The sequence below is a fragment of the Zeus faber genome (assembly GCF_960531495.2).
Source record: "Zeus faber genome assembly, chromosome: 12".
NCBI lineage: Eukaryota > Metazoa > Chordata > Actinopteri > Zeiformes > Zeidae > Zeus > Zeus faber.
The window spans coordinates 28,072,166-28,090,009 of record NC_137196.1 but is presented as its reverse complement, the minus strand read 5'-3'; the positions used below and the strand labels follow the sequence as shown (position 1 = coordinate 28,090,009).

General features: G+C 47.9%; 1 protein-coding gene across 1 annotated transcript in view; it reads right to left on the bottom strand.

Annotated features, from left to right (window-relative positions):
• Window positions 1–17,844, bottom strand: part of chd7 (chromodomain helicase DNA binding protein 7) — a gene marked incomplete at both ends in the record, with an annotated part of 64,210 nt that overhangs the window by 15,692 nt on the left and 30,674 nt on the right. The window contains 15 exon segments of the mRNA XM_080010509.1: window positions 718–821; window positions 4,217–4,306; window positions 5,723–5,882; window positions 5,969–6,168; window positions 9,399–9,610; window positions 11,418–11,528; window positions 11,661–11,840; window positions 12,552–12,719; window positions 12,919–13,114; window positions 13,432–13,648; window positions 13,799–13,820; window positions 13,822–13,992; window positions 14,461–14,559; window positions 15,019–15,162; window positions 17,393–17,569. Coding sequence (XP_079866635.1) covers window positions 718–821; window positions 4,217–4,306; window positions 5,723–5,882; window positions 5,969–6,168; window positions 9,399–9,610; window positions 11,418–11,528; window positions 11,661–11,840; window positions 12,552–12,719; window positions 12,919–13,114; window positions 13,432–13,648; window positions 13,799–13,820; window positions 13,822–13,992; window positions 14,461–14,559; window positions 15,019–15,162; window positions 17,393–17,569 — 2,251 coding nt within the window.

Sequence of the window (17,844 nt, the reverse complement as noted above, 5' to 3'; positions counted from 1 at the left end):
CACCATGGAACAATAATAGAAAACGGAAGGGTTTCAGCATAATGCAAACTGTAACTCACTGACAACACACGTGGAAACGTTCAGTGCAACCTTCAAATCAAAGCCTCTTCCTCCTTTAAGTGCAAAGATATTTTTCTATTTTATTTATATGGTAAGTGCCATTCCAATATAAATTGCAATCATCGCAGTTTTTGTTGAATAACAAATGGTCGACGCTTCTCACTGGAGAGTGAGTGAGTTAAAGCAACTTGATAAAATGGGGCGACTGGTTTTAAGAACCAAGTCTGAAAAAAGAGCGTAAAGTGTGATCAGGATGGGAGCTGGTGCAGGAGGAACAACCAGAGCAGACGCTGCAGTGACACTGACAGATACTCAGTCTGCACAGTGTTGAATATTATCAGGAGACGGATAAATAATTGATCTCATCTTCTTTGTTTACCTTCAAGTACCTCTGAACAGCCATTTTCTTTGTTTCTCTCTCTTCTTTGAGCGTCACTTACGCTACATTACGCTGGTATCAGTACAGGAACACGACCGCGGTATCGGGCTGTAAACAACCGGTGACGGCGGATCAAGGTGAAAACCAGCCCGTTCCGGTCACAGGCCGGTCGGTGCCTCTCTAGTTGTACGAGCGTTTTGTGTGGATGCCGTTCAGCTTCATCTTTCTTTTCTGTGTTTTCCTGTCTGCATTGTATGCACAGGAAGTGTGTGAGTTACCGTGTTTGAAGACTCCGAGGAGCAGGGACTTATCGGCCTCTGTGTCCCACCAGTCGACTGGGACTTCAGCGTGAAACGGCTGCGGAATCCAGACGTCCAACTCACTGTGGACAGAGAAAGAGTGGTCAGCGGGGACATTTGGGACTATGGCGTGGTCAGCGGGGACATTTAAGACTACAGCTTGGTCAGCGGGGACATTTGGGGGGTCAGCGTGGTTAGCCGGGACATTTGGAAGGACGGCGTGGTTAGTGGGGACATTTGGAAGGACGGCGTGGTTAGTGGGGACATTTGGAAGGACAGCGTGGTTAGTGGGGACATTGGGGACAACTGCGTGGTTAGTGGGGACATTTGGGACGATGCCGTGGTTAGTAGGGACATTTGGGACAACGGCGTGGTTAGTGGGGACATTTGGGAGGACGGCGTGGTTAGTGGGGACATTTGGAAGGACGACTGCGTGGTTAGCGGGGACATTTGGAAGGACGACTGCGTGGTTAGCGGGGACATTTGGAAGGACGACTGCGTGGTTAGTGGGGACATTTGGGACGACGACTGCGTGGTTAGTGGGGACATTTGGGACGACGACTGCGTGGTTAGTGGGGACATTTGGGACGACGACTGCGTGGTTAGTGGGGACATTTGGGACGAGGACGGCGTCACTAGTGGGGACATTTGGGAGGACGGCGTCACTAGTGGGGACATTTGGGAGGACGGCGTCACTAGTGGGGACATTTGGGAGGACGGCGTCACTAGTGGGGACATTTGTGACGACGGCGTGGCTAGTGGGGACATTTGGGACGACGGCGTGGTTAGTGGGGACATTTGGGACGACGGCGTGGCTAGTGGGGACATTTGGGACGACGGCGTCGTTAGCGGGGACATTTGGGACTACGGCGTGGTTAGCGGGGACATTTGGAAGGACGACTGCGTGGTTAGCGGGGACATTTGGAAGGACGACTGCGTGGTTAGCGGGGACATTTGGAAGGACGACTGCGTGGTTAGCGGGGACATTTGGAAGGACGACTGCATGGTTAGCGGGGACATTTGGAAGGACGACTGCGTGGTTAGCGGGGACATTTGGAAGGACGACTGCGTGGTTAGCGGGGACATTTGGAAGGACGACTGCGTGGTTAGCGGGGACATTTGGAAGGACGACTGCGTGGTTAGCGGGGACATTTGGAAGGACGACTGCGTGGTTAGCGGGGACATTTGGGACGACTGCGTGGTTAGTGGGGACATTTGGGACGACTGCGTGGTTAGTGGGGACATTTGGGACGACTGCGTGGTTAGTGGGGACATTTGGGACGACTGCGTGGTTAGTGGGGACATTTGGGAGGACGGCGTCGCTAGTGGGGACATTTGGGAGGACGGCGTCGCTAGTGGGGACATTTGGGAGGACGGCGTCGCTAGTGGGGACATTTGGGAGGACGGCGTCGCTAGTGGGGACATTTGGGAGGACGGCGTGGTTAGTGGGGACATTTGGGAGGACGGCGTGGTTAGTGGGGACATTTGGAAGGACGGCGTGGTTAGTGGGGACATTTGGAAGGACGGCGTGGTTAGTGGGGACATTTGGAAGGACGGCGTGGTTAGTGGGGACATTTGGAAGGACAGCGTGGTTAGTGGGGACATTGGGGACAACTGCGTGGTTAGTGGGGACATTTGGGACGATGCCGTGGTTAGTAGGGACATTTGGGACAACGGCGTGGTTAGTGGGGACATTTGGGAGGACGGCGTGGTTAGTGGGGACATTTGGAAGGACAGCGTGGTTAGTGGGGACATTTGGAAGGACTGCGTGGTTAGTGGGGACATTGGGGACAACTGCGTGGTTAGTGGGGACATTTGTGACGACTGCGTGGTTAGTGGGGACATTTGTGACGACGGCGTGGTTAGTGGGGACATTTGGGACGACTGCGTGGTTAGTGGGGACATTTGGGATGACTGCGTGGTTAGTGGGGACATTTGGGACGACGGCGTGGCTAGTGGGGACATTTGGGACGACGGCGTGGCTAGTGGGGACATTTGGGACGACGGCGTGGTTAGTGGGGACATTTGGGAGGACGGCGTGGTTAGTGGGGACATTTGGGAGGACGGCGTGGTTAGTGGGGACGTTTGGGACGACGGCGTGGTTAGTGGGGACATTTGGAAGGACGGCGTGGCTAGTGGGGACATTTGGGACGACGGCATGGTTAGTGGGGACATTTGGGACGACTGCGTGGTTAGTGGGGACATTTGGGATGACTGTGTGGTTAGAGGGGACATTTGGGAGGACAGTGGCCATTTATCAGTACAAAGAACTTGAGGAACAGTTCATTGAGAGAACACCCTTCAAATTTCTCTTTGGGAAGAACAACATTTTTACCTCTAAAGTCATAATAATGACATTTTGGAAACGCTTAATCTGAAGAACAGATTGGGGTTTTTTAAGGACCAGACAAGATCCAGGAGAGTTGAGCAACAACATATGACTTTAACAAACCACACTTTATGGAGGAGTGGTTGGGGTTTTTTTGGAGGGGGGGGTAACGCTATCGAAAGAGGGAACAACAGACACCAGTGGGGGAAGAAGGAGAAAGAAATGAGCCCCTTATCTCAGCAAACAGCAGCATGACTAGCCTTGGCCACACACGCACGCACGCACGCACGCACGCACGCACGCACGCACGCACGCACGCCAAGGCTGGCATGCTAAATCCCACTGGCATATGTTGGCACGTTGGCACCAGTACACTCAATGTCTGGCATGCGCACAAGCTGGAGGGGGGCACGCGCACACATGCAAAACATATCAAGCACACGCAAGCATACAGCATCAAGCATCCAAACAAACACACAGAATAAAGAATGAGCACACACACACACATACATTTGTCATAGCAACCGTTGAATATGGAGGGGAATATGGGAGTGGGGGGGGGGGGTCCACTTGCTCTACATTATAAATTCACACACATCTGGGTGAAAGGGTGATGAGCTGCAGAGGAGGGGGATGGGTGGGTGGAGGAGCCACTGAGGCACACACAGGGAGCGAGAGAGGGGGGGGGGGGGGGGGTTGGAAAGACGGACAGATGGCGAGGAAGCGGAACGTAGCTGTGAGAGGATGCAGGGTTTGACCGGTGCGGCACGTGGTCGTACTTTCTGTGCCCAACGTGACGCGACTTTCCTCTGCCGAGGCGACGGGAGTCAAGGGGAGAACGCGAGAGTGAGGGAGGAGCCACTCGGGAAGAAGCTACAGGCGGAGCGGTAGCCGGTTAGCACCCAGCACTGACTGCTCACTAACAATTATTAATTACAATGAAAAAAGGTAAACTCATAATGACAGATTTCACGCCCTCCCCGTAACCCTTGGCCAAGCTTGATCCTGCGTCGCTCATCATCCACGTCTACCATGTGTCATGAATTTGCTCTGCCGTTGAACAAACATTAAAGGACACACCTGGAAAAAACCTTGCGCAGTTAAGAGAGAAATAGAGCAAGAGAGTGAGAGCGCAATGCGGTGCCCCACCTGGAGTCCGCTCCCTCCAGGATACGATCGGCCTGATCCCCGATGACTTCCTGTCTCAGATAGTAGAGCATCCTCACCCTGAGCAACACCCTGGAGGAGAGAGGGGGGTGGTTATTCTTGCAACTCATTATAACATTCAGCGCTCGTGACACAGCGACATCATGGCAGAGCGGCCGATATTCCATAAGGACTTTTAACGCGAACGAGGGGCAAACGAGAGCAAGGGGAACAAACAAATAAATAAATAAAGACATAAAAAAAAAAAAAAAATCAAGGACGGGGGGAGAGATGGGGTGAGGAAGTGAGTAGGTAAACCGATCGATATAAAGAAGAGAAGTTGAAGAACCCGGTGGAGGCAGAAGTGTGCGCCCTGGGTGTGTGCCCATCAACATCTTCAGAAGTCACGGCCTGGGTGTGCAATTGGCAGCGCATGTCTGGATGTTTTGTGTGTGTGTGTGTGTGTGTGTGTGTGTGTTGGCAGCTTGTGTGTGCCCATCCATCAATGTGCCAGGCCTGATTAGCCACACAGCTCTGTGCGGCAGCCTAGCAGATGGCACCACATAATCACCCCCAAGTGTGTGTGTGTGTGTGTGTATGTGTGTGTGTGTGTGTGTGCACGCGCGCGTGCATGTCTGGCTTAGCGCCAGGCCAGGTGCTAGGCAGGCAGACCTGTTGGAAGTGGGTGAAAGACACAAACACACGCGCGCGCACGCACACACTTCCTCCGCCAGGAAAAGGGGGGGAAAAAAAAAAAAAGAAGAAGAGACGTCTGGCGTTTGGAGGGCAAGGAAGCATATCTCCCTGACAACAGGAGCACGAGAGATCGAGCGAGAGCGATAGATGGAGAGAGGAGAGTGCTGACCACTGAGCGAGGGAGAGTGTGATGTGTGTGTGAAGTGTGAAGAGGGGTGTGAGAGGCTTGTGGGTGAGTTTTAGTCACGCTGGCTTCACGGCTGCAGGGCCCTCGGATAGAGCCGGGGAAAGAAAGGACCTTCTGATTTTTAGATGATTTATTTATTTATTTTCCTTGAGACTTTTCAAAGGAAGTTAACATTGTGCCGGTCAACGGGATTGATATGTCTGAAACGGTGCGGTACTACAGCTTTAACCACACTTTTAAGTCAACCGCTAGACTCGTGATTCTCAACCTCCACAAGCACTACGTCCCAGACCTCGTTTGAAGAAGCCTCTGGGATCCAATCCGAAAGAGAATTTTATCGTTCCACCAGATTGTGTGTCCATACGCTAGCTAGGGAGATAACAGGAGATAACTAGGAGCCCAAGGTCAAACGGTGTGCAAGTTCCTGTAAATTAAATGATGGTAACCACATCATGCAGCTCGGAACCTCTTCAAGGACCCCTGGGGCTCCTGGACCCCACACTGGAAACCGCTGCTAGTCTACAGCTAGACTGATGACGTCATCCTGTTCCACTGCGTTTGAGTCCCGCTAACCCTCCAGGTGTTAGACAGGCGCGCGTGCTCCCCGCGTGTCGAGGGCGACGTACTTGTTGCAGTGGTGCTTCAGGTGCCTCTTGTAGCTGTCCTCCTGCAGCAAGTGGTCAGGATTGCAGCTGGCCAGCCAATCGGCTCTCGGGGTTTGGGGGGGCGGAGGCTGTGGCTTCCCCTTCTTCCCCTTCCTCCCGCGAGGGACGGGAGTGGAGAGACCTGGCGAGAGAGAGAAAAAATCTCAAGTTTTAAATTATAACGTTTATTTCTATACTTCTATAGGGTCCTGGTGTGTGCGTACTCACCAGAGTGATTACTCAGCGTCTTGGTGGAGCCGTCTTTGGTCGGAGCGATTAGATCCCAGATGAAGCTCTTGATGTTCTCGTCGCCGCGGTAATGCAGCAGGCAGTAGGCCAAGAGGGCGCGGCAGATGGTTTCCACGTCGACTTCTCGCAGCGGCCGCTTGAAGCGGCCATGTGACAGGATGTCACTCCATCGACCCCAACTGACGGGGAAAAAAAAAGAAAGAAGGGAAAGGAATATTCAGACATCTCAAAGGTATAAAAAAAAACAAAAAAACAAAAAACTGTTTAATGTATTTCACGGCACAGGGGTCAAGAATAAACCCATGACAGGACAGAGATACTATCAATACAGAGACATTGTCATTTAAATGTTATAACTGAATAACCTTTAAACAATTACTGCAAAATAACTTGTATATAAATATTTGTTTTGTTTGACTTGCTCATTCTCACAATTTTGCTGGAGGGGGAAAAAAAAAAAAAAAAAAGCCTCAAACTTTAGAAATTGCATAAAGAGTTCTAAAAAAATCTAGCCGTTTTGGGCACAACAATCAGTAGAATACTACTCAAAAGTACACATATCTTGAAGGTGGTACTGCGTTATGGTAGGCTTGACCTTGATAAACATTAACACACCCACAAGAAATCACTCCATCGCACTAACATGCTACCCAGACAGACAGACACACATTCTACTGGCAGACGTGTGTGTGAGTGTGTGTGTGTTGGGAGAGAGAGAGACATGGTACCAGGCTCTTGCTAAGCGTTTCACCCGCCTGGTGACTTAACCATTGCTGGCAACCAACCAGTGCTACTCTGGCATTGCTGTGTGTGTGTGTGTGTGTGTGTGTGTGTGTGTGTGTTACGGGGTCACAACACAGCACCCATCCCCCCTCCATGAGAACAGTAAAGCCCTCAGGGTTTAGCGGGGTCAGTTTACATCACGTCAGCCAGGCTTCATTTGGTGTCGAACGGCGTCATTACAGTTCTGACATTAATATTGTCAATTTGGGTTTTTGCATTATTTTCATTTTTCAACCGAAATTCAGCTTCAGTTTTTTCTTGCCTTTGTTCGCATTATTCACGTCACTGGGATATTATTATTCAGCTTTTACAATTTCAGAGATGTGGCATGTCACGTTCTTTGGAGAACACTGTACAAGTTCACACAACGCAAATAAGAAAATAAAAACATTCCCATCTCATGTCCTGAAGACGTCAGTTCCTCCATAATGTTGAGGAATAAGGAAAAACGTATATTGCATTTTGTTTTAGGTACGATAACGTTGAAATGAACCCTTCTCGGTATATATAAAATAAACATGGCAGTGGCTCTCAGTCCCATTAAACTGTTCGCTCTAACAGAGCTCGGCTTGGTATGTGGTGACGATAATGTGAATGGAGCACAGAGAGATTAATATGGCAGAGAGACGACGAGTCAGACAGTGTGTGTGTGTGTTTGTGTCCTACAGCCGCGGGGAACCAGACTAGACTGTAACAATAACACCCCTAATGTCTCACTAGCACCACTGTTCTGCCTGTCTGTCTGTCGCTCCGTGCCTGTCTGTCTCTCTTCTGCTTCACACAGAACTGAAACTCTCAAACTCGGCCGTTGAAAGAAAAAAAAAAAAAAAAAAAAAAAGAAAAGGACTAATATCTCCACTTGGCACGTTAAGTTTATGAGTCCATATATTTCCTGGTGCCACGGCGATGACGTTTGAGTTACGGCTGCTTTCGACCCGAGCCGGTGATTCACGCGGAGTTCAAGCTGGGGATGCTACAGGGCCGTCGTCTCTGAGCATCCCCGATACGCTTTAATCTCCAAAACGCTTTTTAAAATGACTGAGTCGGGCAATTCATCTCATGAGATCAAATTCAATGACATTGAGGGATAGAATATATATTCATCTGTTCATCTATCATAAATGTATCCTCTTTACTCAGTTGCGCACACACCGCCGTCCCCCACCCCCACAGTTCATTGATATACTTGTTTTTACTATATTTTAATCACCTTTTTGCCTACTTAAACAATGCCGTGGCTGGTTTAATGTACAAGAATCGCGATGCAGTCCCATAACGTGTGTGCGGAAAGGATCTCCTGTTCGCCAGTGACAAAATATATGCGTAGAATATAAAAAAAACTAAAAAAAAAAAAACTACATTCCCAGCGTGAGAAATATGAGGTGCGGCGTGTGAGCATGTGAACTGGTTGATATGCGTGAGTCTCGGCAGCTCTGTATAACAATTGATAAAATACATATTTTGTAATATAATTTTAGTGATGAAAGTCACAACCGGACCGTCCAAATCCTCCACGTGCTTCCTCGCTGTAGCGCGCAAACATCCACATAAATCCTCTTTGTGAGCGCAAGCGAATGGCCTTTGTCCGTGCTCCCCGCGGTCCCGCGGACGGAGGGAGCGGAGGCGATGTTTCAATACTGTAAAAATATTGCATGTGGTAGCAAATATCGCGATGCTCGATATTAACAAACATCGGCCCAGGCATAGTTTTGAAGAACTATTTGATGGGCCCGTGCTTTCAAAGTCTCTTCCTCCGAGTGCAAGGTCACTTTATTGTCTGTGTGTGCACATGAATAAGCACGGCATGCGCGTGCCGTGTGCACTAGGTCACTCTGATGTGTGTAATTGTGTCGACAGTATCGATCAGCCACCCTGGTGTGTGGTGCACCGCCTCCAGTGCTCACATTGCTGCGTCTACTAAATCACGCTACGTGTGAGGGTGCATGCAGTATCTCCATCACCGAGAAACACCCGCACGAGCGCTTGCTTGGGACCACAAAAACCCAGTTTCACATACTCACATGCACAAGCACATATAGCACATGCCAAAACGTCAGAGGAATATCAGAAGTGCCACGGTTTCCATTTTGAGGAACCCAAGTAACACTTTCTTTAGTTATTTATCCTTCCCAACTTCCATGTCTGTATTGTCCATGTATTTTCCTTTTTATACAGCTCAACACAACAGCTAAATAACATTGTATCGCTCTACGAGGGGTGAGAGATGTTCAAATCAATTTCTTTCTTACAAATGCCCTGATATTAAAAACAGTATTTTGTGGATGGCTATTTGTGCTTTCATAAGACATTTACACACAAGAAAGATTCCACAAACAAGGTAGTCATTCATTAGAACAGCTATTAACGGTCTTTGAAGTTCCAAAAATTGCATTTCTTTACTGCAACACACCCTTAAAGACAACATTTAACTCTAGCGTGACATTCCTAATATCCCAGACGATACAGCTTTTGGATCCATTCAGTAAAAAAAACTTGCAGCCTAGTTATCCTTAAATCGTCACTTATCAAACATGCCTTTCATGTTATTCGTGACATGTGAGCCTTCCTTGAACTCTCCAAATTATAACGGAATCGATTCCAGCAGCCTGGCCTCCACGTTACTCACCCATACACCAGCAGGTTCTTCTCCACCCTGAAACACTCAGAGCGGGGGTACCCCTGGGCGCGGTCCTGGGGCCGGCGGGGTTTTGTCAGGGGTCGGCTTGGCTCCTCCCCGTCACTCTCCAGCTCAGAGAACTCCAGCATCTCATCCTCCTTGACGCTGCTGTAGTGACGCGTCTGCTTGCGCACCCGCGGCGTGTCAATCACCAGCGTGTTCTGCGGAGGGTCCACAAAGGACGGGTTCAGAAATAGTTTTTCTTTTCTTTTAAAATTTTTTATTTTACGTCATTCTCATGGCGCTTCACAGCTACGGCGCTTCTAACAGCATGATGGAGCCGGCTCAAGTGGACTCCTCTAGCATTATTTTGGTTTCCTATCGGGCAAATGTTGTGGATGGTACCTGGTACTTTTTTTTTGGTATCACCTCCGTCAGGGTTCTAACTTCCAAGCTGAGGCATTACCAAAAGGTCACGTGAAAACACTGCATACTACTGATTGGTTGCAGAATCGTTACTGCGTCTCCCTGTTACACACATGGCTCCACCCCCCCATTCAGTGAGGAAATTAAATACATCGATAAAACGATAAAAAAATATATATAGGAAAAAATGGGCTGAAAAAAAACCTCCAGCGACTCTGTGCTTTAGAACGATGTGACCCTGTCGCCTTGTTAAAAAAAAAAATAATCCCACAGGAGGATATTAAATTGAATTACGAGATATTAATAGTCGAGATAGAACTCGAAAAAGTGAGGGTCACAGCAGATTGAATGAAAACCGCCTTTACCCATACCCAACAATATCAACGTTGGAGATAAAGAAAAATAACGATAAGTTGCCCATTTTTATGCGCGTAAACCAGCCCATCTTTATTCATCAGTTACCGTTTCTAAATGAAGGAAAACCAGTCTGTCTGGATGTTTTCATCACACATCCTGCTCCTGACATAATTGACCCGTCAATGCTGTATTCAAACAGCCAAGCTCGCTGGCCCGGGCTGGAAATTAAAAGCACTAATTGTGTCGTCTAATTAACGACCCCTTTGATTCAATTAATTTGTTTCTTTATTTGCCTTCCAGCCCCCACTGCCACCGCCCCGCAATTCTTGATCCTGTTAATATGCTACAACAGGCCAGTAGTTAGTTCCACAATTATCACGCAACGCAACAGTAATTTTCCATATTAACATCAGACAATAAGAAAATCCCACTGGGCCAACCCATTAACTGCGTGTGTGTGTGTGCGTGCGCACATGTGTGAGTCGGGATTAAGTGTTCCATTCGAGGGCTCTCCGAATTACAGAGAGAGAGGTAGAAATGGATAGAAAGAGCAAAAAGAGACAAACGCGGGGGACGCGATAGAAGTAGAGCTCAGGGTGAATGACTGATGACAGGAGAGTAGAATGAAGAGGGTGGGGGGGGGGGGCATCCAACGAGTGCTGAGATGACAGTAGGGTGGGGGGGGGGGGGGTGGGGGGAGAAGATACGATAAGGAGAGGAGTCTGTGTGTGTGTGCACACGCGTATAAGTTTAAGTAATATCTCCGTACCCTCCAGGCATCTGTGTTTTGTAAAGTGGAGCTAAGCAGCTTACACACACACACTAAAATGTGTGCGCTCTCTCCCTCTCTCTCTAGCTAACAAACACGTCCTCTCACACACACACACACACACACACACACACACACACACACACACACACACACACACACACACACACACACACACACACACACACACACACACACACACACACACACACACACACACACACACACACAGAGATATGGGTAATTAAAGAAGAGAGGAGATTCCCAGCTGCCATTAAGCGCTCTCTTAATGTCCCCCATTACCCAGCAGTCTCTTCGGTTCCATCCCTCTGTCCTCCTCTACCTCTCTTCGCCACTCTAGCTGGAGGCTGCAGCCCTGACTGATCACCACTATTAGGCTTCTTGTGTGTGTGTGTGTGTGTGTGTGTGTGTGTGTGTGTGTGTGTGTGTCTCTCTCTCAAAGTTGCGGGTCCTACCCTTCCATTGATGGCATCCAGGTCTAGCTCTGCCTTTTTGGCCCATTTCTGCCAGAAGTCGGGATCCTCCAGAGAAATATCCGTCCTGTTTCCAGCCGCCACGAAACTGGCCTGCAGACGGAGAGGGGGAGCGCGAGAAAACAAATACAAGTGTTTGCTTTGAGCATTAACAAAACCACCGCCCGAGGAGAGACTTAAGACCCTGGCTGAATTAAGCGCTGTTTGTTTATCTCGTTGTTTCACCTTGGCGAAGGTGGACCCCTTGCCCTCCGACTCGATGGTGATGGTCTGCGTTCGTCTCTGGAGGATCTGGTCGATGTCCTCCTCGCAGAACTTTGAGCCCTCGTCTTCCTCGTCCATCAGCGCCCCGTAGGCTCCCTTCCGCAGCAGGTCCTCGATCTCCTTCTTGGACAACTGCTGCACCTGACACGCACACGCACACACACACACACACACACAGAGAGTGAGGCTAAGCTAGAAGCCAACATTGCCGTGAGGCAGTGACACACATCAGCACAACTTAAATATTTACAAGACACTCCGGCTCTTGAACAATGAGACTCCCGACAAGAACGGAATCACCTCCGATCTACGGCCTTTTGAATTAATCAGCACACGGATCAGTCTGTAATGGACCCCAGGCCATCCACGAAACAGCAACAATCAATGGAAATTGACAACGTAGAAAACCAATTAAAACAATCATCCAGGGGGATGACAGAATCATTTCAAGTTGCGTTGCATTTAGTCATTTGCAAGGAGGGTTTGACAATAACAGTTGCCCAGGGGAACACGATTTGGGCCGTAGTCTGTTTGCCTCATGGTCAACCAGCGAGATATACTTCGCCGTCAGTTAATTTTTAAATGATTACAAGTCAGCACCCATTGTCAGTCTTGGCAACCAAAGCTGATGCACGGTTGCCAGCCTAGCAACCACTTCTAGAAGTGGAAGTCTACTAGTGTCAGCCCCTGCTTTAAGCTCAGCACCCTGTGACCCGCCGTTCAGAATACAACTTTTGAGCTCAACTAAGGATCCAGATCATCTTCATTGTCATTTTCCTTCTAGTTCAGAGGAGCCTCCTGATTAGCTGGAAGTCCCGCGTGCGCTCGGCCCAACTTGGCAACGGCTCTCACCCCGTTGTTGGCATTGTCCCTGCCGCTCATGCTCTGCAGCACGGCCTTGTCCAGGCCGAGCTTCAGGCTGGCCTTGTCGAACATTTCCCTCTCATAGCTGTTCCTGGTGATCAGCCGGTAGATCTTCACCGCCTTGGACTGGCCGATACGGTGACACCGAGCCTGGGCCTTAGACCGAGAGGGAGAGAGAGAGAGAGAGAGAGAGAGAGAGATATGAAGCGTGGAGCACTGAGCGGTAGCAACAGAGCGGGACAATGATGCCAGCTGGGCACATCTAAACCATACTAACTTGTTGCCAGATTTCTATGGGGATGCAAATTAGACTGGTTTAATGCACCATCGCAACCGGCCACCCATCGGTCCTTACCTGCAGGTCGTTCTGGGGATTCCAGTCTGAGTCGAAGATGATGCAGGTGTCGGCGGCCGTCAAGTTGATGCCGAGCCCGCCGGCCCGGGTGCACAGCAGGAAGACGAAACGATCAGAGTCTGGGCGAGAGAATCGGTCGATGGCAGCCTGGCGCAGGTTCCCACGCACCCTGCCGTCGATCCGCTCATAGGGGTAACTGTGTGAGAGAGAGAGAGAGAGAGAGAGAGAGAGAGAGAGAGAGAGAGAGAGAGAGAGAGAGAGAGAGAGAGAGAGAGAGAGAGAGAGAGAGAGAGAGAGAGAGAGAGAGAGAGAGAGAGAGAGAGAGAGAGAGAGAGAGAGAGAGAGAGAGAGAGAGAGAGAGATGTGGTTATAAAAAACTTCAATGCTACAGCTTAAAAAAAAATAAAAGCAGCTCTTCATAATTTTACTTCAAATCTCTGCAAATCCAATAGATTTCCCTGAAAACATTTGACATGACTGGCAACCCATAATGAGAGTGCTCCACTTCCTCACCGTCTCTGGATGAGGTAATCCTCCAGGATGTCCAGGCAGCGCACCATCTGGCTGAACACAAGCACGCGATGGCCGCCGGCCTTCAGCTTGGGCAGCAGCTTGTCGATCAGCACCAGCTTGCCTGCCGCCTGGATCATGGCCTGCAGGGCGAAGTCCGGCATGTCAAAGCCGCCGCTGTGGGACTCCCGAAACTCCTCTATGATCTTCTCCTCGGCACCTGGAGAAGAGAAGGGGTGTCATTTGTGTGTGTATAAACAACTAATGAGGTAGATGTAATTAATGTGTATATATACCATTAATAAGGTCGGTGTAATTAGTGTGTTTATAAACCATTAATGGGGTAGGTGTAATTAGTGTGTGTACATACCATTAATGAGGTAGGGGTGGTTTGCAGCATTTCCTTAGCTCCATCATGGTGTTAAGGAGGTTGGGAACATTGGGCCCTCCTCCTCCGCTACCACCGCTGCCGCTGCCTCCCCCCGGCCCCCCTTTGGACAGGAAGGAGAAGTTCTTCTCCAGGATTGCTCTGTAGTACTTCTTCTGGATGTTGGTCAACTCCACCTGCGGACACACTACTGGTTATGTTCAGTCCGACGAACACTGCATTTCCTCTTCTATAGTACGCCACGGGTGAGCAATCTTGTGCCATAGAAGGCCAAGAGGACGCAGGAATTTATCACAGCCAATCGATAAAAAAGATCTCCATTGAAATTGCATTGGGTAGCAACAAAATAAAACCCGAAAAAAAAAAATTTCTTCAATAAAAAAAATATAAGAATTGTCAAATTAGTTGAATACTGCTTTGCAGTGGAATTCCCCCTTTAATCGGTAACACTTGCCTGGGAAGAAAACCGAAACCCCTGCATACCCCTGTCCCCTGAGTCTGTGTCCATTCTCTCCAAGTAATTGGATTGAATTAATTTATGCAAATTGAGCTTGAAATTTTGCAAAATTGCTGGATTTTTCTCAATTAAACGGCCAAAGCAACCTTCTCTGAGGGGTGAAGTAGAGGAAGAGCTAGAAGCCAACCTCGATGATGGTCTCCTCCTTGGGTGCCAGATTCTTCTCCACGTCCTCCTTCAGTCTCCTGAGCATCATGGGCTTCAGGATGGCCTGCAGCTTCTGAACCTGAGAGACCAACAAACAGTTTCACTCCTCGCTCCAAGCCCCTTCTCTGGCACTCAGACTACGGATGGACTCGATACTGAGTACGATAAAGTGTCTCCATTCAATCCCGTATTGATGAGAGTCTATATCGATATACTGACATGTTACAACATGTCACTGACATGTTATGTGTTACAACAATATTTCACTGAACAATTCAGAAAATAAATGAATTCAAATATGAAAAAAAAATACATATTTTTTACATATTTTAAGTTATTTTTGACTATGGTGGTGTTTGAAAATGGTGGCATAAAATCGAAGCCAAGTATCAATATTAGAATTTTAACACGATTAAAAAATTAACAAAAAAGAAATATACAGTATACTCATACAATTCACTTTTATTTAGTCTAGTTATTTCTCAAACAGCCCTGATTTTAAAGTGCCACTAAAACCACCGCTACATGCTCCAGTTACCTGCTCTTCAGTTTTGAGGTCTCCAAACTCCGTCATGAAGGTGGGCTCGGAGGGGAAGCGCTCAGGCTCCAGGAAGTTCAGCAGGCTGAATAGTTCTTCGACTGTGTTCTGGAGCGGAGTTCCTGTCAGCAGCACCTTGTGCTCCTGAAAGAGGAGGATTTAGAGAAGGATGAAGACGGGTGGCTCCTACATCTATTCTGGGTTGCAAATAAGTGATTAATAAACGTTTCAATTTTAAGCTTTCAAATCCATATTTTGACTTTCTATCAAGTGTCTATGAAAACATAAATTTTGTTGTACATCAATGTAAATCTTGATACAATTTTTAGGGTTGCCCCCTGAAAATCGACGAGTCGAATCATCAGTTGAAAACCAGTCAGTCGACCGAGATTCTTTAAGTCGAACAGTTTGCATTACAATAACAGGATAAAACAGAAGCTTACAAAATACACAGGGATAACATTTCAATGGGGAATTATAAATAAAGGGCATCATAAATATATTTATGTGTGTAAATTGTCCAACTCCGGACGCCAGAACACGTCTCTGTGCGCCCCATCGCCGTGCCCCGTTCCTCAAAATAAAACCACTAAAAACTGTGTGGGGGCGGGGCACAGAGGAAGGGGGCAGGACTCGTAGACTCAACGATTATTTTCCGCACATAACGCATGGAGATGGGGTGATCGGCTAGAGAGTCACAGAGAAAGTGTCCCCATTACGCACTTGTTTCGTTCCATAAGCAGACGGAAAATAAAATACCCCGCATCTAAAATAAAAACACAGTTTATACAGTTAATTTCGGTTATTCGATTGCGGGCACCCCATCGCTAATGCATCGCTAATTGGTACCATCGGGGAGCCAGGGGCGCAAAGTGCGCCCCAAACACTCCCTCTCTGTACCTCCTAGAGACACCACTATCTCACCTATTGTTACTATCTCAGCTATAGTTAGAGCCGGCCCACCCGTAAAAAAAAAAAAAAAAAGTGCCGATTGGGGACACTCAACATCACTCTTACATTGTATACACGGCTAAGATATGACATGCTGTAAAGTAGCAGCAACATACCATAAAGAGAAGTCAGCAGTAGCAGCAATAACATCGATTGAGCAAGACATGTTGGCGGTGTGGAATAATTTTAAGGTAGAGTGCAAAAGCAACACAGCGGAATGCAATATATGCGACTGGCGTTTCGAGTTGTTGGAAATGTCAACACGGCAAACCGGATAAAGCACTTGCAGATTTTTGCCATCTTAATGCATTGAATTAAGTTTTGCAATGTTACACTTTAAGTGATATTCTAACATTTGAAAGCTGCTTTCAACTGCTTATTTTATTTAAACAGTACCAAAATAAAAGGAAGCAGCATTATTGGTATTGGTTACAGGGGTAACTCGGGTTGCCGCGGTTACTGGTGTGTGGGTGGTGTGGTTTAAGCAGCCACATCTGTCTTGGGTCTAGGTAATAGGGGGCTGTACGCCTGTTGCTCATGAGAGCAATCAACAAGCAACAGGTAAATCTCCCATCCCTCCACACACACACACAAGATGTTCCATCTTGCCCACTTCTCTACACTAAACCGGTGTGTTTGCAACATCTCTGCCTGTGCTTCTGTGACGGAGCGCCCTGAAAACGTCACTCGGATGGAGTGTGGCAGGTGGAACTGCCACAGGGTGAAAGGGCATACGCCGATTACATTACTTTCCCACCGCCCCCACCGTTGCGTTGTCTTTTTGTTGAATAGACAAAAAAACCCATTTAGTCCACTTTCATGTATCAGCGACCATTTGTAAAACACTAAGCATTTTATCAATACTTATAGACAGTTACCCTGTTTACCCCGGTGACCGCACTTCTGAATGGCACCATAGCAACATATATGACTATATGTTGCTATGGTGATGCAGAAAGAAAAAATATATACTAATCTAAATTTTTTCGTCTCTATTATACGTAAAAATTTATACAAGCAATAACCTGGAGCTGCAACTCCTGTGCAATTACCAGACCAACTGTGATGTGCGAGAGGAACATGTCTAAATCCTCCATCTGCTTCCTCGCCACAACAACTAAACCGCCTCCATGCAATTCATACATAGAAAAGACAATTTCTATTGTCGCAAGTGTCCTGTGTTACCGGTAACACCAGTGTTGTCATGAGTTTATTAACAGGTGGGGAAGATTCCTCACCACGGCAACCCTAATACATGCATGACCGTTCTGTTCATTACTGGAAGTATATAATATGGATAAAAAAAAAATTTGAAATGGAAGTGAAAGCCGTTTTTGACACACAGATACTGTTGACATAAAACGGATCATATACATCCGTTGAACATAATGACTAATGGACAGCAACTTCCACAGCTACTCACCATGTCCATCATTTTCAGTCCCTCCAGCAGCTTGCAGTTTCTGTTCTTGAGGCGGTGAGCCTCATCGATGACCACGCAGCGCCAGGGAACATTGCGGAGCTCGGGGCAGTCTGTCAGGATCATCTCAAAGGTGGTGATCACCGCATGGAAGCGGTAGGCACCCTTTATTATCTTACCCTGGAGGAAGGAGGGACGGGGGAAACAAACGAGACAAGTGGTGTCGAATCAAACATTACTACATCTAATGGCGTCGCGAATGACGGGATCCTTTTATGAGCCTTCTCTGGAGGAAAGGAGAGGAAAGAAAAAAAGGTGGATACAGAGATTTACTTTACCGCAGTCTCGGTCATTTAAATTGTTGAGAGATGATACAAGCAGAATCTGGGTGTAGGATAAGAACAGTAGGAGACCTTTGTGTCTCTCTGGACTACTTTGTCATTATTCCTCTAATT